Source organism: Homalodisca vitripennis, chromosome 1 (assembly GCF_021130785.1).
Source record: "Homalodisca vitripennis isolate AUS2020 chromosome 1, UT_GWSS_2.1, whole genome shotgun sequence".
NCBI lineage: Eukaryota > Metazoa > Arthropoda > Insecta > Hemiptera > Cicadellidae > Homalodisca > Homalodisca vitripennis.
The window spans coordinates 128,238,902-128,260,093 of NC_060207.1; the positions used below are offsets into that span (position 1 = coordinate 128,238,902).

General features: G+C 33.2%; 1 protein-coding gene across 1 annotated transcript in view; it reads right to left on the reverse strand.

Annotated features, from left to right (window-relative positions):
* The window catches only part of LOC124353077, a 62,830-nt gene extending 54,204 nt beyond the window's left edge, over positions 1 to 8,626 (reverse strand). The window contains exons 1-3 of the mRNA XM_046802894.1: positions 8,617 to 8,626; positions 5,586 to 5,751; positions 3,161 to 3,599 (exon numbers count right to left, since the gene is read on the reverse strand). Coding sequence (XP_046658850.1) covers positions 3,161 to 3,599; positions 5,586 to 5,751; positions 8,617 to 8,626 — 615 coding nt within the window. The remainder of the gene's footprint in view (positions 1 to 3,160; positions 3,600 to 5,585; positions 5,752 to 8,616) is intronic.
* Between the last annotated feature and the right edge of the window lie 12,566 nt (positions 8,627 to 21,192).

The window sequence follows — 21,192 nt, forward strand, 5'->3', positions numbered from 1 at the left end:
AAACCAAGAAACATAATACTGTTAGAAAGAAAAACTTCGTGTCAGCATTTCAAACCAATACTCCGAAGTTAAAGTTTCCTAAATTGAACAACAGGATAGTGATGATGATGTATCCCTGTGCTCACCAACTAATAATGATGATTGCAGTAACAGCAACCTAGAATTTTTACCTGAACTTCCAAAAAAGAAATCCTTTGTTTGGCAAATAAGAATTAACCTTAAGTCTACTGCATTGGTTAGCGATCATTCTGTTGTTTACGATCGTGCTACAGCTGCAATAGCCTCTAGTGTTTGCTGCAATAGCTACAAGAAAATGTTACCACAAATTGCAAAGTAATTTTAACTTTTGTTATAAATAGACTGTAATATCCTGTTTTATTATTTACTTGAAAGTAAATATAAAAATGTGAAAGAAAAAAAAATGTATTTCTACAATATTGTAAGTTATAATTGTATGGATGGGTTTAAAACATGTAATGTAATTATATAAAGCAAGATCAGGAGTTCAGGTCATGAGGGAGTTTTAAACAAAGGCAAATGAGACTGAACTGGCCAACTGATGTTTGAAAGGTTTGGTGCTGGACCACAGAGAATACAGATATTATGTAATATCAAGAGGTGATTTTCATTCCAGCAATAGGTTTGACTCAACAATTTACTGTGTATCTTTAGTAAACAAAAATGGTGCGTGTGTTTTACTGGTAAGGAAGTAGGAAGATCTTGAGGGAGTTTGTGTAAGTAGAAATTATTTGCTACATGGCTCTCTTGTTCAACCAAATTGTTGTTTTTCAAGGATTTTGTTTGAATCTTTAGTATTTGTAATTTTTAATGCAAAGTTTTACTTAAACTTTTTAATATTAAAATTTAATTACACAAATACCTTTAAATAATTTATTTTTTTAATATGTTTTCAAACATAACGTAATGTGTAAAAGCCTGTATGTTTCGGAATACAGGTCATAGCATTGAAGTTTCAAGTCACAGAAAAACAATATTTTTTAATTCTTTGGTAAACTTCTTCTTTGATAAAGTTTTCGAAATTATAGAAAAACATAATGCTTTTAGAGCTTATAGCATTTTTTAGGTGTGAGAACATGTGTTAATATCTTAACATAGTAAAAAACTTTGACTTGTTTATTTTTATTAGGCCAGAAGTGACATTTTAATTTTAGCTTTTTATTTTAAATTTTATTAATATATATTATTATTTGGGTCAGATTAATTAATCTTTTATTTAAAGATTTAAAAAGATAACTTTTAATTTGTTTTTGAGTTTAACCCTAGAACTGTTAATCGACATAATTATGTCGGTTAATGCCGCTTTTTTGGTGTTAACCGTCAAAATTTTGTCGGTCAAACATTCCCTCGTATAATTACTTTTTATAATATACTCCGGTAACGTATCGATATAATTTATGCACCATTGGATTCGGGAAGAAAAATGCTAAGGAACAGATGAGTTTTATTCCTCTTTGTATTATGGTTATGACGTAGCAAGCTTGTTATTTTGAACGTAAAAGAAAACGCGATGCCGTTTGTTGTGACCGCCATATTGCCGCTGCCGTTCTGTATCACTTTCGTGCCGAGCTGTGGATATTTGTAAGTTTTAATAGTTTTACGCGTGTTTTAGTGTCGTATTTAATGTGTAGTGTGTTGTTTGATGTCGTAGTAGTGCAAACATATATATTTTAGAATAAATCAATTTCTATTTACTGAAATATGTTTGAGAAATTACCGGCTTTGTGTAGGCTATGGCAAAATGACTTGGCTAAAATTCATTTCACATAGTTTGTTATTGTTTTCACTTACTAAACGTTATTTATAGCACTCTTTTAGCTCTGAAGTAACTATTTATTTTTGGTAAATAGATAGTTTTCACAATAAAATATATATTTCCTGTAATTTCTTTGGTTATATATAATAACTGTTTGGGTTATTCTATATTTTTTCAATATCTTTAGTTATATTTATAGTTTTCTAACTACATAATATTTCCTATTACTTATAAACCATAAATTTATAAATTTTGATATAGTACAAGCTTTAGAAACTTTTTTATATTTTGCTGAATGAAAATTTTTTCGCAAAATTTTTGAATAATGGCAAAATTTAACTCTTTTTACTTTTCAAAAAATAATTTATGGTAATTATTTCATTACTACTGTATATTCTATTTTATTCTAAGTAATAAAATATGCAAAATAACATGTATTCATAGATAAATGTATTAGCAAAAACTTGTTTTACCAAAGTCTTACGTGTACACCCGATTTTCAGAATTTATACGCATCGCTGCTTTTTGTTCTATAGCTTTATAATGCTTTCATAAATGTGTATAATGTTTATGTTTTTCTGAAACTAGATAAAATTTGACACAGAATGGCTATCTCACTTATAAATATTTCTCACTATAACTTCATTTGCTAGGTATGGTCCCCCCCAAATTTAAGAAATATTTTTCGTAAATTTTATATTTGATTAAAAAAAAGTGTTTATTAGAAAATTTTTGATGGTTAATTTTACAATATAGTGCAATTCTACGTTTAATTCTGAACACAAAAATATATACTCTTATTTATATTGCTTTTATTTTATATTTTTAATAATTTTTTTAAAAAAAACCTTGCGCGAAGCTCCAAAACAGCCCGACACTACAGGATGAAATGACCGCCAGTTCTAGGGTTAAATTACAGGAAAGTTAGTTATCTAATATCTGAACATGCTTTTCTATGGGCATTTTTATAATTATGGCTTTGTGATCATTTGGGTCATAGATAAAGATTTAAAGGGAAAGCTCTCCTCAAACATATACATTTCTTAAATGAATAAATTTGAACTAATAAATAAGAAACCAAAATATTTTACCAATATTTATTTGAAGCTCAGAATGAATAAAACATATGACTGACCACTAGTATAAACAAAACTAATGTAATATAACATCTGAGCACATTCTAACTGATGTTTATTGTATTCCTGTAAAAACAACAAATTACCAAATCTTCCCGGGAGCAACCAAACACATTCTAACAGAAATGGTTTACTCCCATTTTGCCTTCTAGTAGTTATAAATTAATAATTAACTAAAATTACGACACAACAAAAATATATCAAAATACATATAAAGGAAAGCTTCTTCATCTAGGGATATTATACATACCTTTACCTGAGTGTCCCATTTCTCATCATCCGCATCCGTTTTGGAATTTAAATTGGTATCTTTTATGTTTCTTCTCTCGTACTGATTCCTCTGCGCCCCACCTCTTTGCTTTTGTCCACCACCTCTACCACTATCATTGTTGTTTGCCTTGTTTGTGTTGTATCTAGATCTTCTTTCTTCAAATAAGTTTCTCGGTGGGTCTGAATTGGACTGATTGTTCTTGCGACTGCTGTTATGACTTCTTTCATCTTGGTTGGCTTCAGCGAACTGATCAATGCATCTGTCTGTGAAACGATTTTGCAACTTGTCATTAGACTGTGGTCTATCATCAAAACGGTTTGCAGCTGATCTAAAGCCATTGGTCACGTCTTGTCTCATCTTTCTGTTATCACCAGCTCCACATAGATCAGTTCTACTGCCACTATTACTCCTTGATGATCTGAAAATAGAGATAAACTTGTGAAAGATAATGCAACATTGTTAACTTTAATTTATTATAATAGAAAATAACATAGTGTTCTTACTATCACAACTAGTTATGTAAATATCATTCATATTATTGGACAAAGTAAGAGTACGTTACACTAAGTATCTAGTAACAGGCTTCGTTAAGATTGTATTTCAAGCCAATTTATTTTAGTCTTGAAATGTCCTTCAGTCAAATCATACGGATAAGACATTTTCATATCCTCCTGGAAGACAAAAGGAAATTGTCTTAACTTACTGAGTGATAGGATTCAATAGCGCTCAGTCACATTCTATGATTGGCCATGCACCATTACAAAACTTATTCTTGTCTATGTAGAAATAAAGTTTCATGCAAAATTTAAGTCTGCAGACAATTTTATTGAGACATTTTGGAACATGATAAATTCACGGTGGATTCTTGACAGAGTTGCCACTGCCAAGAGTGCATTTATTTAAATATTGTTTAAATAAGACAAAAATATTCATTGAGTTAGGTTTCTTAGCAGTGTTTAAATAAAAGGTACTAAAATGCAAGAGTGCATTGATATCAGATTTTATCACCAACTTTTAACCCTTTCAACGCCAGATAATTTTGGAATGTTAGACAATAATGCCAAAGGTATTTTTGCAGGTGTTATCCAAAAGTGCCGTGATATTTTTAGCAATTTGCATACGGTTAAAGAAAAGCATAATGTGTTATTTATTGGCGAATTTTTATAATTTTTGTTTTGTACAAAAAATGTGTATATTAACACTAAATATACTCAAAAACTTCTTATACTACCAGAAACACAAAGGATAACAACAATAAAATCTAAAAAATGTTTTTCTTTTTTAATTTTTAGTTTTGACACTCAAATAATTATTAAAAGAAATTCTCAGACTCAATAAAGTCAATCACACTAAAGAACCCTTTATTTTAAACATATCCACTAATTTTTATTAAATTTTCAACCAAAATTATAGCATTCTTTAACGCCTCTCATTTTTTTAAGAGGAACTAAAATTGCATATTTTGATTAGCAAATGTCCATTTCCTTTACTGATTTTACTACTTTTCTTATGAGTGATAGCCATAATAACAATTAATTATATAACACTGTAGAATAGAACAAAAAAGAATATGCCTAACATGATTTTAGCTATTTACAATTATTTACATAAAAAAAGAAATATCAGTTACAAAGTTGTCATTTGGGTACTCTTCCTCCATTACTCAGGGATCTTGAAACATTCATTTCACTACACGCCTAAATCACAGAAACATTAGACTGATAACAATGAAAACAAAGCGTCTCAGCTACAAAGTCATTGACAACGGGCCAACTTGATCGTTTATTTTCGTCCTTGTTACTGATTGATCAGCTGTGTTTGTGCATCATACAGCATACTTAACGGAAAGTACATTTTTTATTCAAATTGATATGAAATATGAGTGAAAATATAATGTATTATATTTCTAATATATTTTCTTAAAAACATCCAGTAAACCGGACGTCAGCAATTTATGCATATTTTTAAACATCCGGTTACCCAGACGTTGGCACTGAAAGGATTAACATTGACTTTCACTATCATTATATTTCTTTTTACAGTATGAATAATCAACATGTGATAATATGTCACATGTTAAAATGTCCTGTGCTTATTCTCAGCTTATTTATTCTGCTATTTTCTCGTTGCCATCATTACCTATAAGACAATGTAGTAAAAGTATTTGTAGTATGTGTGTGTATTTAGTATTTACTATTTTATGGAGTAAGTATTTAAATATGTAGTATGTAGTGTTTAGTATTTATGTGTTTAAGTAAGTATTAGCAAAATCCCATGGAGTGACATGAAACATCATTGAACTCAATGTTGCTAAATATACAAATGAATATTTAATTTAATAGAGAAAATTAATTTGTCACAAATGCCCCAGTACACTAAGAGCATTAGTAAGAAAAAAACTTACGTTTTACAAGTTCTTGAATGAGATGGCCAGTCTTTAGCCTGACAGTTTACTGAACAATAGAGGGTGAAGCAGTCAGCACATCCCATGAAGGTCCCGGCACCGCACACTACACAATTGTCCTTGGGTGTAATCTTGGGCTGTAACACAATAACACCAGCCTCATAATCTCACCAGTTCAAGACATAGCAGTCATTACATTAAATGAAGGTCCAGGCACCACAAATTACATACTTGTTCTTTGGTATAATCTTGGGCTGAAAACCCTGTCACACAACTAATGAGAGATTTGGTGGCAGTGGCAGTAGAAGTTGCAAATAATGGGGAAAGAGGTGGTAATGGAGGCTGTACATAACTTTGTTTTAACCTAAATATGGTTTAAGCCAAATCACCAGCAATCCAGATTTTATATCATTCTTAAACCTTTGGAGAATGTCCGACAATATTAAAAGTAATCCATTAATACCTATACGAAAGTATTACAAATACTATTGTAAAGGGATTTGCAGAGGTTCAGAGAAGTAGCTATATTTTAAGAACAATGTCATACCTACTACTATAATTTGATAGATTATAATATGAGCTTTCAGAATATAGACGTAATCTACAAAAAATATGGGTATAAATTTGTACCATGAAGGATATTTTAAACTTAAAGTATTTAAAAATTTTCAGACCACCCCGTGATAATAAAAAAAATTATAACTTTAATATATTATATACAGGAAATATTTATGTAAACTAGAAAAATTGTGAAGTAAACGAAAAATTATCTACTAACATATGGACATACATGCAGCAGACAGGTGGCATTGCATAAACATAAACATAAAAGAGATTAAGAAGTAAAGAGTAGAGCAAAAACACATTTTAGTGATCAGTAACGGTTCATCAACCAATAATTAACGACGCAATGGATCTCTGCAGACTTGAGTGTTGAATCCCTTCAATTGATTCTTGCATCTCAATCTTTATTGAAGGTTCAATGGATTTGAGATTAAGGATTAAGCTTAAACATATCACTAACCCCTTGCAACTCCCAGGCAAATAAAAAAACTAACAGGAGTGGTCCACCGGGGGGGGGGGGGGGGGGGGGGGGAAGTGGTAAAAGGCATAATAAAACGCCTAATTCAGATTAACCTCCATGATGCTAAGAGCGTAACTGACATCTTGGAAAGGACGTTCATCTCAACAGGACTGGATATCACCCTAATGCAGGAACCGTGAGTCAATAAAGGAATCATCAGGAACCTAACGACTCAGGTTGGTAACCTTATATATGATCAAACAATTGAATTTGATCAGGCAAACGTGACATATAGGGTTCTTAGATCTTCTAACTGGAGGGGATATAGAGAAACCCTACGAGAAGAGTTTGTCAAAATAGAACCATATCAGAAAAATTAGTCAGAACTTGAAGGGTCAGCTCAATCGGTAGAAAATGCCATAATAAAGACCTGTTAGAAAAACTGTCCCGTCAGAAGCAAAGGGCTAAAGAAAAATATGTGCCTTGGTGTACAAGGAAGTTAGAAACACTTAAAAACAAAACTAGAAAATTCGTCAAATGGGTAACAAGGACAGACGAATGGTTCCTATATCATAATGCCCTAAATTAATATAAGAAAGAAATAAGAAAAACAAAAGAAGAACCTGGACAAACTTCTGTAAAAAACATTACCTGTTTACCAGAGGATGCCAGACTTAAAAAAACCTCTCAAAACTGACAACTCAAACCCTCTGAAGGTCTTTACCAAAGACTAATGGTAGCCTAACTGTGAGTAAGGAGACATTGGAACTGCTGCTGAAAACGCATTTTCCGGGTGAACTCTTGCCGCGAGATTTGAATTTCTATTCTCTGGCGGGGGAGAGGAGCGGTTGGAAGGTTGTAAAGTTCAGACAACAATCAAAATCAATAATAAAAAAAGGTGATTAGACTTAATTCCTCACAAGAACATGGTAATAATGCAGAAATTCCCTGAGGTAGATATGATAAGCTAAGTTTCTGAGATTATGGTTAAGAAATAATCCTTTAAAAAACCATATCTCGTCTCTATTCAAAATAGAGATGAATGGAGTAGAAAGGAGGCATACTCTTCTAAAGATGTTCTGAAGTATTATACAGATGGATCGAGCCTATACTCTAGGACAGAATTTGGATTATATAAGCCATAGCAAAATTAGCAGTGTCCCTGGGAAAACATGCCATGGTCTTCCAAGCGAAAGTCATGGCAATAGAATCATAAACTAGAACCATAAATGAAGCGAAAAGGAGCAGAACATTTAATACTTTCAGTAAGAATGCACTAGCAGAACTGGAAAAGAGGAACAAAGTTACAATTGGCTCGGTTCCGGGCTACGAAGGTATTCATGGAAATGAAAAAGCAGCCACTTGCCAAAATAGGCACAGAAAGCCTTCTGGTAGGGTCAGAGCCAGGCTGTGAAGTAGCCTTCCCCTACAGGAAAGGTCTAGTAAAAAAATTTGGAAAAAGATTAGAATCTTAACCTGGAGAAAGGACTCCAGGTCTTAGAGAAGGAAAGGTCTTAGGTAATTTAAAATGTTTATCTCTCCTTATGCAAATGAATAGTCAGCATTCATTGAACAAAGTAAGGAGGATATTTATGACTAGTATTAAAGAGAGAGATTAGAGCACTCACATCTTATAAGCTTCTGTAAAAGCCTCAGATTCTGAGTGCCTAAATCATTTTACTAAGGGAGGTAATTGTCAAAGTAAATAAGCCAATGTCCTGAAAGGACTACATTCAGAGGCTCTTGTCTGCAGGAAAGTTGTTGAAAACTATTAGTTGATTGGAGAAATAGTGGGATTTTCACGTCATCATCTAACCAATGCCACTCTTGACGACAAAAACTGACGAGAGCAGGGAATTCAGCCGGCCAATTGTATAGAATTAACCTAGATAAACTCAATTACACTAGTGCAAACATCTTTGGATAAAGAGGCACCTGGAGAAGCTCATGAACACATCGTTGACTCTGTAAACAATTTAGCATCATCATCACCCTCATGTTGCCAACCTTCATTCATAGCTTCACATATCGCTGCATAAAATACAATGTTTAGGATTAATCAACACCTTATTAAAGGAGCTGTCAAATTATTTCTAGATACCTATAGGGGAATTCCCAGCTTATTCCCAGGTGGGTGGCCTCTCTATTACAGAAAGCATGTGCAATATTCAGACTATCAGAAGTGAATAAAACTTCCTGTTTCCTGATTGGACTTTTCCGAGGAGTGTGATTATGGTAGATGAACTGGTGGGCCTCTATGGAGTCCTTACGGAAGTCCAAGTTACAAAGAAAGCTTCTGAATAGAAAGTTTTTTGCAGCAATTTCTCTTTTTAGAAATCAACTTTTTGCTTTAAGGTTGTGCTATCATCTGGGATTTGTGAGGCCTGACATTTTCTGCAGCACGGTCTCATGCAATCTTTAAGGCTTCAAAATGGCTGGTAGTTTATTACCTGACCGTGTGGAGCACTTTGACAGGCAGCAGCTATAACTGCATTAGTAATTCTCTTCAGAGACTCTTCTATATCATTAGTTACTAGGCTAGTTACGGCAGCAAATTTCTTAATTTTTTTTGTGTCTTTCTTTTCTCTTTGGACAGATATGGGGCAAAAACTTTACCATCAAAATATTGTAATTTAATTTTATTGTATTGTATTGTAATTGTATAGGAGCAAGGATAAGGACACTGGAGGCAATTTATGAGTGTATCAGGACTGCATCAGGCTTTGATGTTGTACCAGTGTGCAAACTAAAAAGGTGGGTCTTCCATCTGGCATTGGCATATATAGATTCTCATCAGTTAAGTTTCCGTAAGTTCTCCTCTCAGGTTTTGTCCGGTTATAATCCCATCTGGTAAATATAGCATTCAGATCATCACAAAGAATGCAATGTTGATCCCAGGTATTTTCTAGCCAGGTAAGTGAAGGGTTATTCTGTTGCAGGTTACATAAAGAGTAATAATTTTCTTTTTCCATATATTGAACTCGACAGCCTCCATTTTATTAGGCTGGCTTAACGCTATCCTTAACAAGATTGCACGGTCAGATTTGACATTGCAGCTATCAGAATTCCTTATGAGCATTATCGGGTAATGGGGAGAACATACATCTGATAGCCAGGAACTTGGAATTTTGTGAGATTTTTGTGGCTTGGCCCCCACCTTTACTATTGCGTACATATTGGTATAATTATTTTTTTATATGCAGCTGGAGCTCAGTGAACTTTGCATTAATCAGTCCTCTAGGATTCCAGTACAGCATTCTGAGTGTGTCTTTTAGTGGTGGTACCGAAATGATAACTAACGTATCTGAGTGTATGGAAAGAAAAATTCCTTTGATAAACCATACTATGCCTCTACAGAACGTAGATATAAATGGAATACATAGGAGGCCTACAGAGAAGTTCTGAAGTTTTATACTGCCTGGACTCAAGGGCATGGTTTGGTGTATATAAGGCAGGAGCCAGACTGGCAATTCCCTTAGTCATAGGAATTTAAACATGTACCAGTTAAAATAGAAGACCTAAAGATGCAGAATATCTCATTCTAAGAGACAGTTAAATAGACTGCTTAAATGGTGCTGGACACGTAATATTTTGACTCAAAGGTAATATGGGAATGCAGTAATGTTCTAATGGAACTGGTGAAGAGGAACAATGCTGTATTTAGCTGAATGTCAGATCAAGAAGGCATTCCTGGGAATTAAACAGCGGATGCCCTCACCAAGATAGACTCTGAAAGCCTGTTGGTATCCACCCCCCCCCCCCCCCACCCCCCCCCCCCCCCACCCCCCCCCCCCCCCACCCCCCCCCCCCCCCACCCCCCCCCCCCCCCACCCCCCCCCCCCCCCAATATGTATTTTTACCTGATAAAGCTAATAAAATAGGTTTCAGAACTGTACCTGTAGTAGTTTTTGAGGGATTCAGGGTTAAATGCAAAAAATTGGGGCACGAAACAATGTTTTTTTAAGTTTGATGTACAATAACTTTGTTAAATTGGTAATAAATACATAAAATCAACAAACATTAATTGTAGAGAATTTAATTCTGAGAAAATTGATATAATCAAAGTCTAAAATAAAACAGAAATAAGTACCAAAAAATCGATTTTATTCAGTATAATACATTACTAGCTGTAAAGAAATACCGTACGGTATTTAGTTAAAATAAAACAAAAACAAAATGTTTGTTCCTTAATGATGAGATAAATTGAGAAAACAAGATTAACTGTTAAATAAATTTGTTTGTAAATAAAAATATCATGTTTTATTACGTTGTATTTTTTTTTTAATAAAAATTTACATCAAATGTTCGAAAATAAATGAAGCAAACATTTTCCCATTACTGTTTACTAATCATCGAAATGCAGTTTTTTGTTTTATTAATTTCTAAGTTGGTAACGCACGAATAACAGCTGATCAACAATGGTATTCTGTACTGTTACGTTAGAACTGTGTATTAGTGGTGTTTTGCAAGCTACAGCAGGAGATCGGGTTCTGTGAATCGTGTTATTAAATGCAATTTTTCTGTGAGTTATAATTCGATTGTTTATTCAGCGAAAAAATGCCTTACTTATTTACATCAGAGGAATACGCTGATATGGTTTTTATTTTGGGTTACTGTAATGGTAATGCTAGAGCTGCTGTAGAAGAATATGAACTACGTTACCCTAATAGGAGGATTCCAGATACCAAAACAATTTCAGGAACTTTTCGTACTCTTCGGGAAACAGGATCACTACCAAGTACTAGAACCAATTATGAACGAGCTGTCCAACTTGATGATGATATTGTTATTAATGCTGTTCATCGCAGTCCAGGTGTAAGTACACGACGTATTTCTAGGCGGATAGGAGTTTCGCAGTCAACGGTGTGGAGGTCACTTAATCGAAACAAATTTTATCCGTTTCATAAACAAAAGGTTCAACATCTACAGCTAGGGGATGGTCCGCTTCGCTTGGAGTTTTGCAACTTTTTGAATATTAATAATCAACTCTACAAGCGTATTTTGTTTACGGATGAGGCACAATTCACTCGGGATGGTGTCAATAACTTGCACAATGAACACTCATGGGCAGAAGAAAATCCACATGAGGTAGTGGAACAGAACTTTCAACACCGATTTAGCGTCAATGTCTGGTGTGGCCTTTTGCACAATCGGCTGATTGGACCTTTCATATTACCTGGACGCCTAAATGCTGAGTTCTATTTGCATTTCCTTCAATAAGAGTTGCCGCAGCTGTTAGAGAATGTTCCTTTACATCTCAGACAAAATTTGTACTTCCAGCATGACGGAGCACCTCCCCACTTTTCACGTGCCGTTTCTGCTTACTTAAATCATCAATTTCCTGGACACTGGATTGGTCGTGGAGGGCCTCGCCCTTGGCCACCAAGATCACCAGATCTATCTCCATTGGATTATTGCATCTGGGGATGGATGAAAGACATTGTATACAAGACAAAAGTGAATTCTCGTGATGAATTAATTGCCCGTATTATGGATTCGGCTGTGCAGATACAGGGAAGTACCTGGAAAAATTAAGGAATACAAAAACGTGCTGCAAAATGCTCATTGATAATGATGGCCTCATTTGGGTCGAACATCTATTATAAAAAGGTGCGTACGGTTGGCCCAATCTGATTAATTTTGCTTAAAAACTGAGTAAAGTATTATACTGAATAAAATCGATTTTTTGGCAACTTATTTCTGTTTTATTTTAGACTTTGATTATATCTATTTTTCTCTGAATTAAATTCTCTACAATTAATGTTAGTTGATTTTATATCATTTATTACCAAATTTAACAATGTTATTGTACATCAAACTTAACAAAAAACATTGTTTCATTGACAGAATTTTTTGCATTTAACCCTGAATTCCCCTCATTAACTACTACAGGTAGAGTTCTGAAACCTATTTTACTTAGCTTTATTCAGGTAAAAAATACATAAGAATCCACGATTTTTCTTACTTAATTAACCTATTCCAAAAGTTCAGTATGGCCTTTATTTTAATCTTTACCAGGGGAATTCAGGCGAAATCTTTCGCTAGCTGTAACATCGCTAATCGAAAGCCGTTTTTCGGACCTGATGTTTATATAACCATTTTTTCATTTATTTGTTACTAGTACATAATCGATGTGCTGTAGAAAAGTGGGGGGGGGGGAGAACTTCATGAATCCACCCTGTATATGAGGATTCTATGTTTGCTTACTGTTTAGAACATAGATAGTAATGTCAAGTCGAATTCAGAATGTCAAATCTTCCCAGAATAGGTTGATCTAACTTAAAGTTTCTTTTTAGTGAAGGTTACTACACTTGTTTTAAATGGATTGATCCTAAGACTTCTCCCCCACAAGTTTTTTTAAACATCAAAGGCATTTTGAGTCGTTTGGTGTAAACACTTTACTTTTATACCTCTTTTTTTCTCTTAGGACAAAAGATTATCCACCACCAAGGCCTATAAAAAGGGGGGGAGCAGTACCGCTAATTGATGGTAATCTTTCAGAGCAACAATTGTGGCAGTTTCTCTCCGTGCTTTGCTCTAAGTTAACAACTATTTAAGAGGGCTACAATTCACTTGAGAGTGTCTGGAGGAATGCGTATCCTTTTCAATTCTGTCTCCATGGAGCCGTACATTGCCCTATCGAAAGTTCCTTCTATATCCATAAAAACATTAACTAGAGCTTGCTTTATTTTAAGGTCTTTTACTTCCTCCACAGACTGTGGAAAACAGTAGTTGTAGATTTTGCTTTGACATATGCATGTTGAAATAGACTAAGTGTGGTATAACGTCAAGCTTTTCATCCCTTATGTGTCTATTTATAATTTTTTCTTTTCCAATATTTTTATTGTGAAGGAGATAAGGCTGATTATCCTGTATGTCAGGTTGAGAACAGTCACTGCTTTTCTTCAACACAAACACAGCCAATGCCGCCCTTTGCAATGTAGCCAAATGCATAGCTACTCCTACAGAGGTTTATTAGATTATATAAAAGAATATCTAACTCTTCTTGTAGCATGTCCAAAAAAATTCACGGGTAGTATGTGTCCAACAGCAACTGTAAAGTCTCCTTCGTATTCTGGTTTAGGCTAATATTTACCTTTATCACTGACCCTGAAGAGTTATAGTAATCTGTTTGGAGAGTTCTTTTGTAGCCTAGCAGCCTCTGATAGACCATTTATATCAAATTATATAATTTATATAAGAAGTTTCTCCAATCTCTCCTTTTCTTTTTCCTTAATTTCAGTCAGTACAATTTGATACAGATCAATGTCAAATCATCTTTATTTACATAAGCTTAAAGTTTAGTAATGGCATCATAAAATACAATACTCAAAGCTTTAATTTTGGTTGTCTTGAGTCTTCCATTCATACAATTCTTTCAGCGAGTAGTATGGTTGGTTCTGTAGCCAGCTCTTGAGACTGTTAAGTAGGTAAGTTTGCAAATTGTATGTTTTAATGAGATATCTTGTGGTGTGTATGGCAAAAATTTTAGCAAGTAAAAAAGTAAAAATTTGGCTTTTGTCAAGCGTTGTATAATGGTCCGGCAATAACAATCTGATTTTAATTTGATTATTCAAAGTGCCTTTCTGTAGTATTCAAAAAATGGTCACCACAATCAACTCTCCCTACCACTGTGTAATACTTGGCCTCCATTAGATTTTTTTGTAAAAAGGAATGCAAATATATTATAAATTGTGTTTTGTTTACGGATACGACATTAAGAGCTGTAATGCAGTTAAAAAATTATGCCTATTGTTTCATTTAAGGATGAACGTTCACAAACGAAAAGCGAAGTAGCTGACTATCCATGGTTACTGATGACCTCATTGAACAAATCAATCATATGGTTAGGATAAATTTAAAATTCACAATCCCAGATCTTTCACGGTTTTTTTACACAGATTATAGAACTCAAGTGTATAAAATTGTGAGTGAAACACTCGGATATCGTAAATTTTGTGCATGATGTTTACCCAAATTCTGAAACTGATAAAGTAAACAAAGATAATGGGAACAGCTCTAAACTTTCTTACCTGGTACCATAAAGAAGGTGAATCCCTTAAACCCTCATTCACTGTTGATGAAACATGGATTTCTCATGTCAATCTTTAAACAATCAATGTCCAGGCAGTTTAATCAATGGAGTGGTATCATATCTCAGTTATCGCTAAAACTCATCTGTGAAAAATTCCATTTTCAATGGTAGATATGTGGACAGGCAACAGGAATATTTATTCAATAGGTATTGAAGAGCTAGTACTCAAATACTATAAACTCTTCAAAGTTGAATGAAAGCTGTGTTGAAAAATAGCTGTTCTTTCAAGTATATATAATAAAAGAGCCATAAAATTTACATGTCTTATTTTATTGATCAATGCAACTTAATACCCGAACAACTCTCGTAACATTTAAATATTACACTTTATTTTTAATACAACTACTGAAACACTATTTTTAAAATCTAATCAAGATATTGATCCTAAAATATTCATTACAAAAATGATCTGAAAAATTCCCTTATGATGTTTACTGAATTTCATTTTGAGGTTTGGACATGTCTGTTCTCCAGCCTTCCCCCATCCCAGCGGATTAACGAATACTAAATACAGGCATCTTCTCAAGAATACACGTCAAAATATTCCACACTCGAATAAAAATATTTTTCTTTTCAACAGAACCCCTGAAAAAAAACTAGTTAGTAATATCAGTAGATTTTTTTTATAAAGACTACAAATACATTCTAGAATAGTGAACACGAACATTTTTTTAAACAAATTTAATGATTTCATAGTACTCAGCTTGTATATGATCGAAAAAGCATATTAAAAAGGGACTGTATATACCCTACACATTTACTCTTTTCAGAATTTCAAGTCATGAATATTCGCCAAACAGTACAATCCAAACCCTCTTATATTTTTATTTGTTACAACAGGCAAGAAATATTCTCTAATATTCCTTATCAGTATTACACGTGAATCAGAGAATATTTTACATTGCGCATCAGGTGTATCGTAGATTGCCTGTAGAAATAATTGAAACGGAGAGTGACAGTGTCGCTGTGTACAGACGGAGGGTCCATGAGTGGCTGTTTGATTTCTCCCTTCAATATGTTTCTTCTTTTTTATGATTTTGTTGTTTTCCTTTTTTTTTTATATTCATATTTTTACATTAGTTGTATACCTTTATAGTTCCTCCACTCCTACTAATTAACTTCTTTATTATTTTTTTTGTAACTTGTTAATACAACAGTTAACTTTGATTTGCTCATATTCGTAACTTCTTTTACTATTTACGTTAGTACTTGTTTTCCAATATTTAATGTTAGTTTACAATTTATTTATATATAATATTGAAATAATAAGTTCTAACCGTTTATTTCTATTTATAAACAAACAATACATTGTTTGTTTGGTTTCTTGTTTACCAATATTTGATGTTAGTGTTCAATTTATCTAAGTATAATATTATTTCATCTAGCAGTTTACTTTCAATTAATTATAAACAAACAATACTTATTTCTGAGAAGCTTAAAAGTCAACTAAAATAATTCTGTATATGAACTCCTCTCTGCACACAGGCAATTGGTATATGCAGTGAGTAATTCCTTGAGTAATTGTGTAATTCACTATGTAAATTTCAATGGAAAATAAATTTGTTTGATTTGATATTATTACAGCTACCGTGCAGAGCCACGAGAGTACAGCTGATTGGAGTGGACAAAGTGAACAAGACCGAGATGACAAAAGAAAGTCAGGCTTATCTAAATTTGTTAGCAGAGAAGACACTTAAGATAGCAAGGATTGTAAGTAACTTACTCATTCCGTTTATGTAAAAATAGTTGATCTAATATTGCTTTGTCTTTCCACTCACTATAGTACTGAACTGATTTTTTTCACATAGTAACTAATACATATTTGAAATTTTAGAAGTAAAAGAAATAGTTCCTTCTTTTTTTATTGTTGTTTTTTTTTCTAGGAGTTCAGCTGTAAAGATGATATGTGTTGCCTTGATTGTAGCCGATAGTAGGAGAGTCTGTCAATGAAAAACTAGCACAACTTCTCAAGCCCAAAATCTTACTAGATTTGAATGGTTAGTATTACTAGTGTTTATTAATAAGCACAAATTTAGTACTAGTACTGTTAGTTCAAAACTTAGTGATTTTTAAGTAATCCAAAAACTTGGTATTTTTTACTATCCATTTCCATATAAAACATTATAAGACATAACATTTAACATTCTCTGAATTGTAATAATAACTCATTTATCTGTGCAAACCAGTTTGTGACATATTCTTCTTTTTTTTTACCCTAAATTAGATCATTCGGGGGTAGTTAGTAAAGCTTGCAAAATGCTAGGGTTGGACTTCTCTGTGTCTAAATACGACTTCCAGGAGTCCACTACATTTGATTTTGATTTTATAAAATTCCTAATTAAGTCTTTAATTAGTCGTTTGTGTTAAAAGTTATTGTAATTAATTGCATTTTATTTGACCTGTTTTAAATAGTATTTTATATTTAAAAACATGAATTTTTAGAAAAGAATTTTTTAGCAAATAAATTGTTTTTATTGTTAATGTAATATTAACCCTTTTAGTGCCAGACAAAAAAATCAAAAGTTGGTCTGAGAAATGCCAGTGGATTTTTCACATAATACTACTGAAGGATGCCAGGCCTATTTCAGCCGTTTTGCAGTGTTTTTACTAAAAAAATTGTAAAAATTACAAATATTGAGATATTTTCCTAATTTTTTAATTGTTTTGCAGTAAAATAAAATTTCCTTATAAAAAATCTATAAAACAAATAATACTAAATGTAATTAACTTTAAAAAAATTTTAAAAAGTAGACATTTTACTTACAGTTTTTTTATATTTTTCCAGTTTTTCACATGAAAAATAGTACTTTAAATAAATTATTTTCACTATAACACATACTATCGCTTGAAAGAGAAATTAAAACTAAATACACACATAAAAAGTTTTGATTAATATTTCAAAAAACCAAAAAAATCATGTTTAATTTTTTTTAGAAAGTTTACATTTTCACTTTTTTGTGTTATTTACACTATTTAGCTTCTTTATAAAGCTTATAATATTTTCCGGTACTTTGAGATTATACTTACCACACCAGTATGAAGAACACAAAAATATAAATTTAATAGAAACAAACATGATATAAACAAAAAAACAACTCTTGTAATTACAAAATTACAAACTTACACAAGCATTTCCAGGTTATGTGATCGGTAATTGTTGTCGCTGTTATCTTTCTCGAGAATCCCGATTATGGCAGGCCGCGCGGCATCACACATGATTTGCACGGTACATAATTGCCTTTCCATTACAATTCAATTTATATTTCTGATCAGCCCCTCTAGAATTTGATATTTTACTGATAGGTACTATCTCGAGGGATGTTTTTCTTTCGTTGACATGGCCGGAGGCACTCGCATTTTGGGTGGCGGAATGTGATCAAGAATAAAAACAAGTTTTGAGTGTTTTTTCAATAAAGAGTTTAGTTTTTAGTTTGGTAATGTTTGTTTTTGTTGAATTTTTGTGTTTGGAGAAATGTAGAGGTAAAACAACGGAAGTACAACAAAGCGACGTGACTCTGCAATCACGTTATCTACTAGAACCGCTTGACTTTGACCTCTGTCTGAGGATGGGGAGGGGTTTGCGATAAGACAATTCCTGTTTTATATTGACGAAATATTGTTTTATGCTAATCTAGTAATCAGTAGAAGCAAAATGTCAAATAACGATTCATGTCTGGGTGTGGTCAGTATAATCCCAAAGTACCTATTTTTCCACTATGAAACCATTAAAAACTGTCTGAAACTACTTTCTACTTAAAAAATAATGTACACTTTGTAAAATATCAACAAAACAAATTTACACACTTTTGTACATAGGTATTATAGTTAGGCGGTAACACAAATATGGTGAGGCAAACATAAGGGATGCAATCCTTTTTTACAGCGTTTGCACACAAATGTGGTTTTCATTTTTATTAAAGTTTACTTTTTATGTTAGTAAAACATTGTTAGTAAACTATTGTATCAACAAACAAACACTGTGGAAGCAGCAACACAAACAACCAAACACAGAGGTCAGACGTGAACTATCAGCTGACACAACTTTGTCTGATGCAACAACCACGGCCATTTCTATCATGACTAAACACCTGACTAACCTTACGATATTACTATTATTATTTTTTTTATGTAGATTGGTTCATTCTGATTGTTTGTATACCAACAAATTTAGAACAAGTTCAAAAACTATTTGCGGTATGACTTTTACTCCGAACGTCCGTATATACGGACGTCGGCATTCTTCGGTAGTTATTCAAACGTCCGTATATACGGACGTTGGCATTACTCTGTAGTTTTTTTAAACGTCCGTATATACGGGACGTTGGCACTAAAAGGGTTAATAAATACATAACGTTAATTGTTTCTTAGCCATGACAGAAAAATCAATATGTATAATTTATTTCCAGTTGAAATAAAAAGTTTTGTTTTTGTCCCATTATTTTTGACTTGAATATTCCTATTAAAGTAAATTATCACTTACGTGTAAAAACACTTTTTCAAAATTCAATGTCGATAAATACCTTGTGGATATACAAGGGCGGTTTGATAAGTCTGGATAAATCTGTATGAAAGAGGGAAATTTTTGGAACCTGCACTGTTGTTGATAAGCCTGATATTCCATGGATATTACAGCAAGTTTCGAATGCCAGCTGTTATTAGTTAAAAATAACCAATGTTACTTTTGGATCAATGAGTTTTTTTAAACCCTTTGCGTTGCCACGGCGACGAATTACATCGTCGCCAAAAAAAACCCTTGCGAACAAGTTGCCACGGCCGACGATGGATCGTAGAGCCGACTTACTGTGCGACCAAAGTGCCAGGGGGGTGCGGTACGATCCGTCGTCCGCCGTCTTGTTATCGTAATTTATTAACTGCGTTATATATTTTTCATGAATTACCTTTTATCACAACCAATATTGTTTTTATAATTTGTATACACTATACCTGCCAAATAGATAAATAATAGTTCACATGGTACTTCATTATATTAGTGAAGGTTAAAAAAATCACAGAATAATAGAAAGCAACAACAAGACTGGCGTGGTGATCAAGCCGGTACAGCGCGTATAACATCGTTGGCGCGGTAAACAACGACATACTTCGCTAACGATATAGTGATGCGTAATATCTAAAATAATACGTCTCAGACTCTTTCACACTGGTTTGTGTTTACTAAATCGGATTTGAGGTTTAGGATCTCTAAAATGAGATTTTGTTAAAAATTTGGTATCCATCCTGTGCGTGCGTGCTTGCGTGCGCAGTTGCGCGTTGTGCGGTGATTGCTGTCCGCGCAGCGCTTGTTGTGTGTGTCGTGCTTGAGTTGTGTGTACACTACAATGCTCTTTTGGCGAAAATATTTGAAGTGGGGGGGAAACATATATTAGAGAATACTTTAGAACCAAAGGATAAATGTAAGTAATGCATTAATAATTTTTGTTTTAGTGTTGTGTTACCGGTACTCGTTTGAAAAAAAAATGATTTTTTCATTAATGATAACATAAATTTTCAAGCATTGTTATGTGAACTATAGTAATTATGTAAAAAAGCTTAACCATTTATATTTTTTTCACAATTAAAACAAATGTTATTAGAAGAATATTTAAACCCAAAATTCTTTCCCATAGTAAAATTGTTTTCCTTAATTGAATTTGTCAAAAAAAAATAAAAACTAAAAAATAAAAAAACATTGCTTTATACATTTTTGGTTTTGTACATGCCAAAACTAATAATTTATTTATTATGTTGTTTCATTTTGTTTTGTAACATATTTATTGTAATACAATTATTCTAACAAACATTTTTAATAACCTGTATTTCATAAAAATAGTATGAAAAATCTAAAAAAAATATAATTGGTTTTTTTCCGGAAGCCCGGTAATACTTCTTATTTATTATTCCCTGGCATTTTTCGCATATGGACTTGCAATATAGTTGCTAGTGCAATTTCTTTTGTACTCAAATTTTTTGCCTTGTGGCATTCAAAGGGTTAAACGTGGTCGGAGAAGAAGCAATGCTCTGGTCGACCGCGTTTGAATTCACCACACAGGAAACCATCGATTAAGGAGCATGATAGTGATAATGGGAAGATTGATAGATTAAAAAGTTCGCATAACATAGCTAAACATTGTAGGCATCTACTCAGCTGGAACTGAGTGCATTTCATCCTCCATGAAAACTGGCCATTGAAGAAGCTCTGTGAATGTGATGGTGGTCGCGCCATGCTTACTTTAGATCAAAAACCGAAAACAAAAGAACATTTCTACTCACAGAAATCATCTGACGACAGACTTTTCAGGCTCAATCCACAGGAACTTTTTGCGCAAGATTCATGACTGTTGGATGAAACTTGGATCCACCATTACACTCCAGAGACCAAGCAACAGTCCAAACAATGGATTAAAGAGTGGGGAGAGGTGGCACCAAAAACAGGTGGAAGGACTATCTTTGTCAGCTGGAAAGATTGATGGTCCCCTGTATTTTTCCCCCCC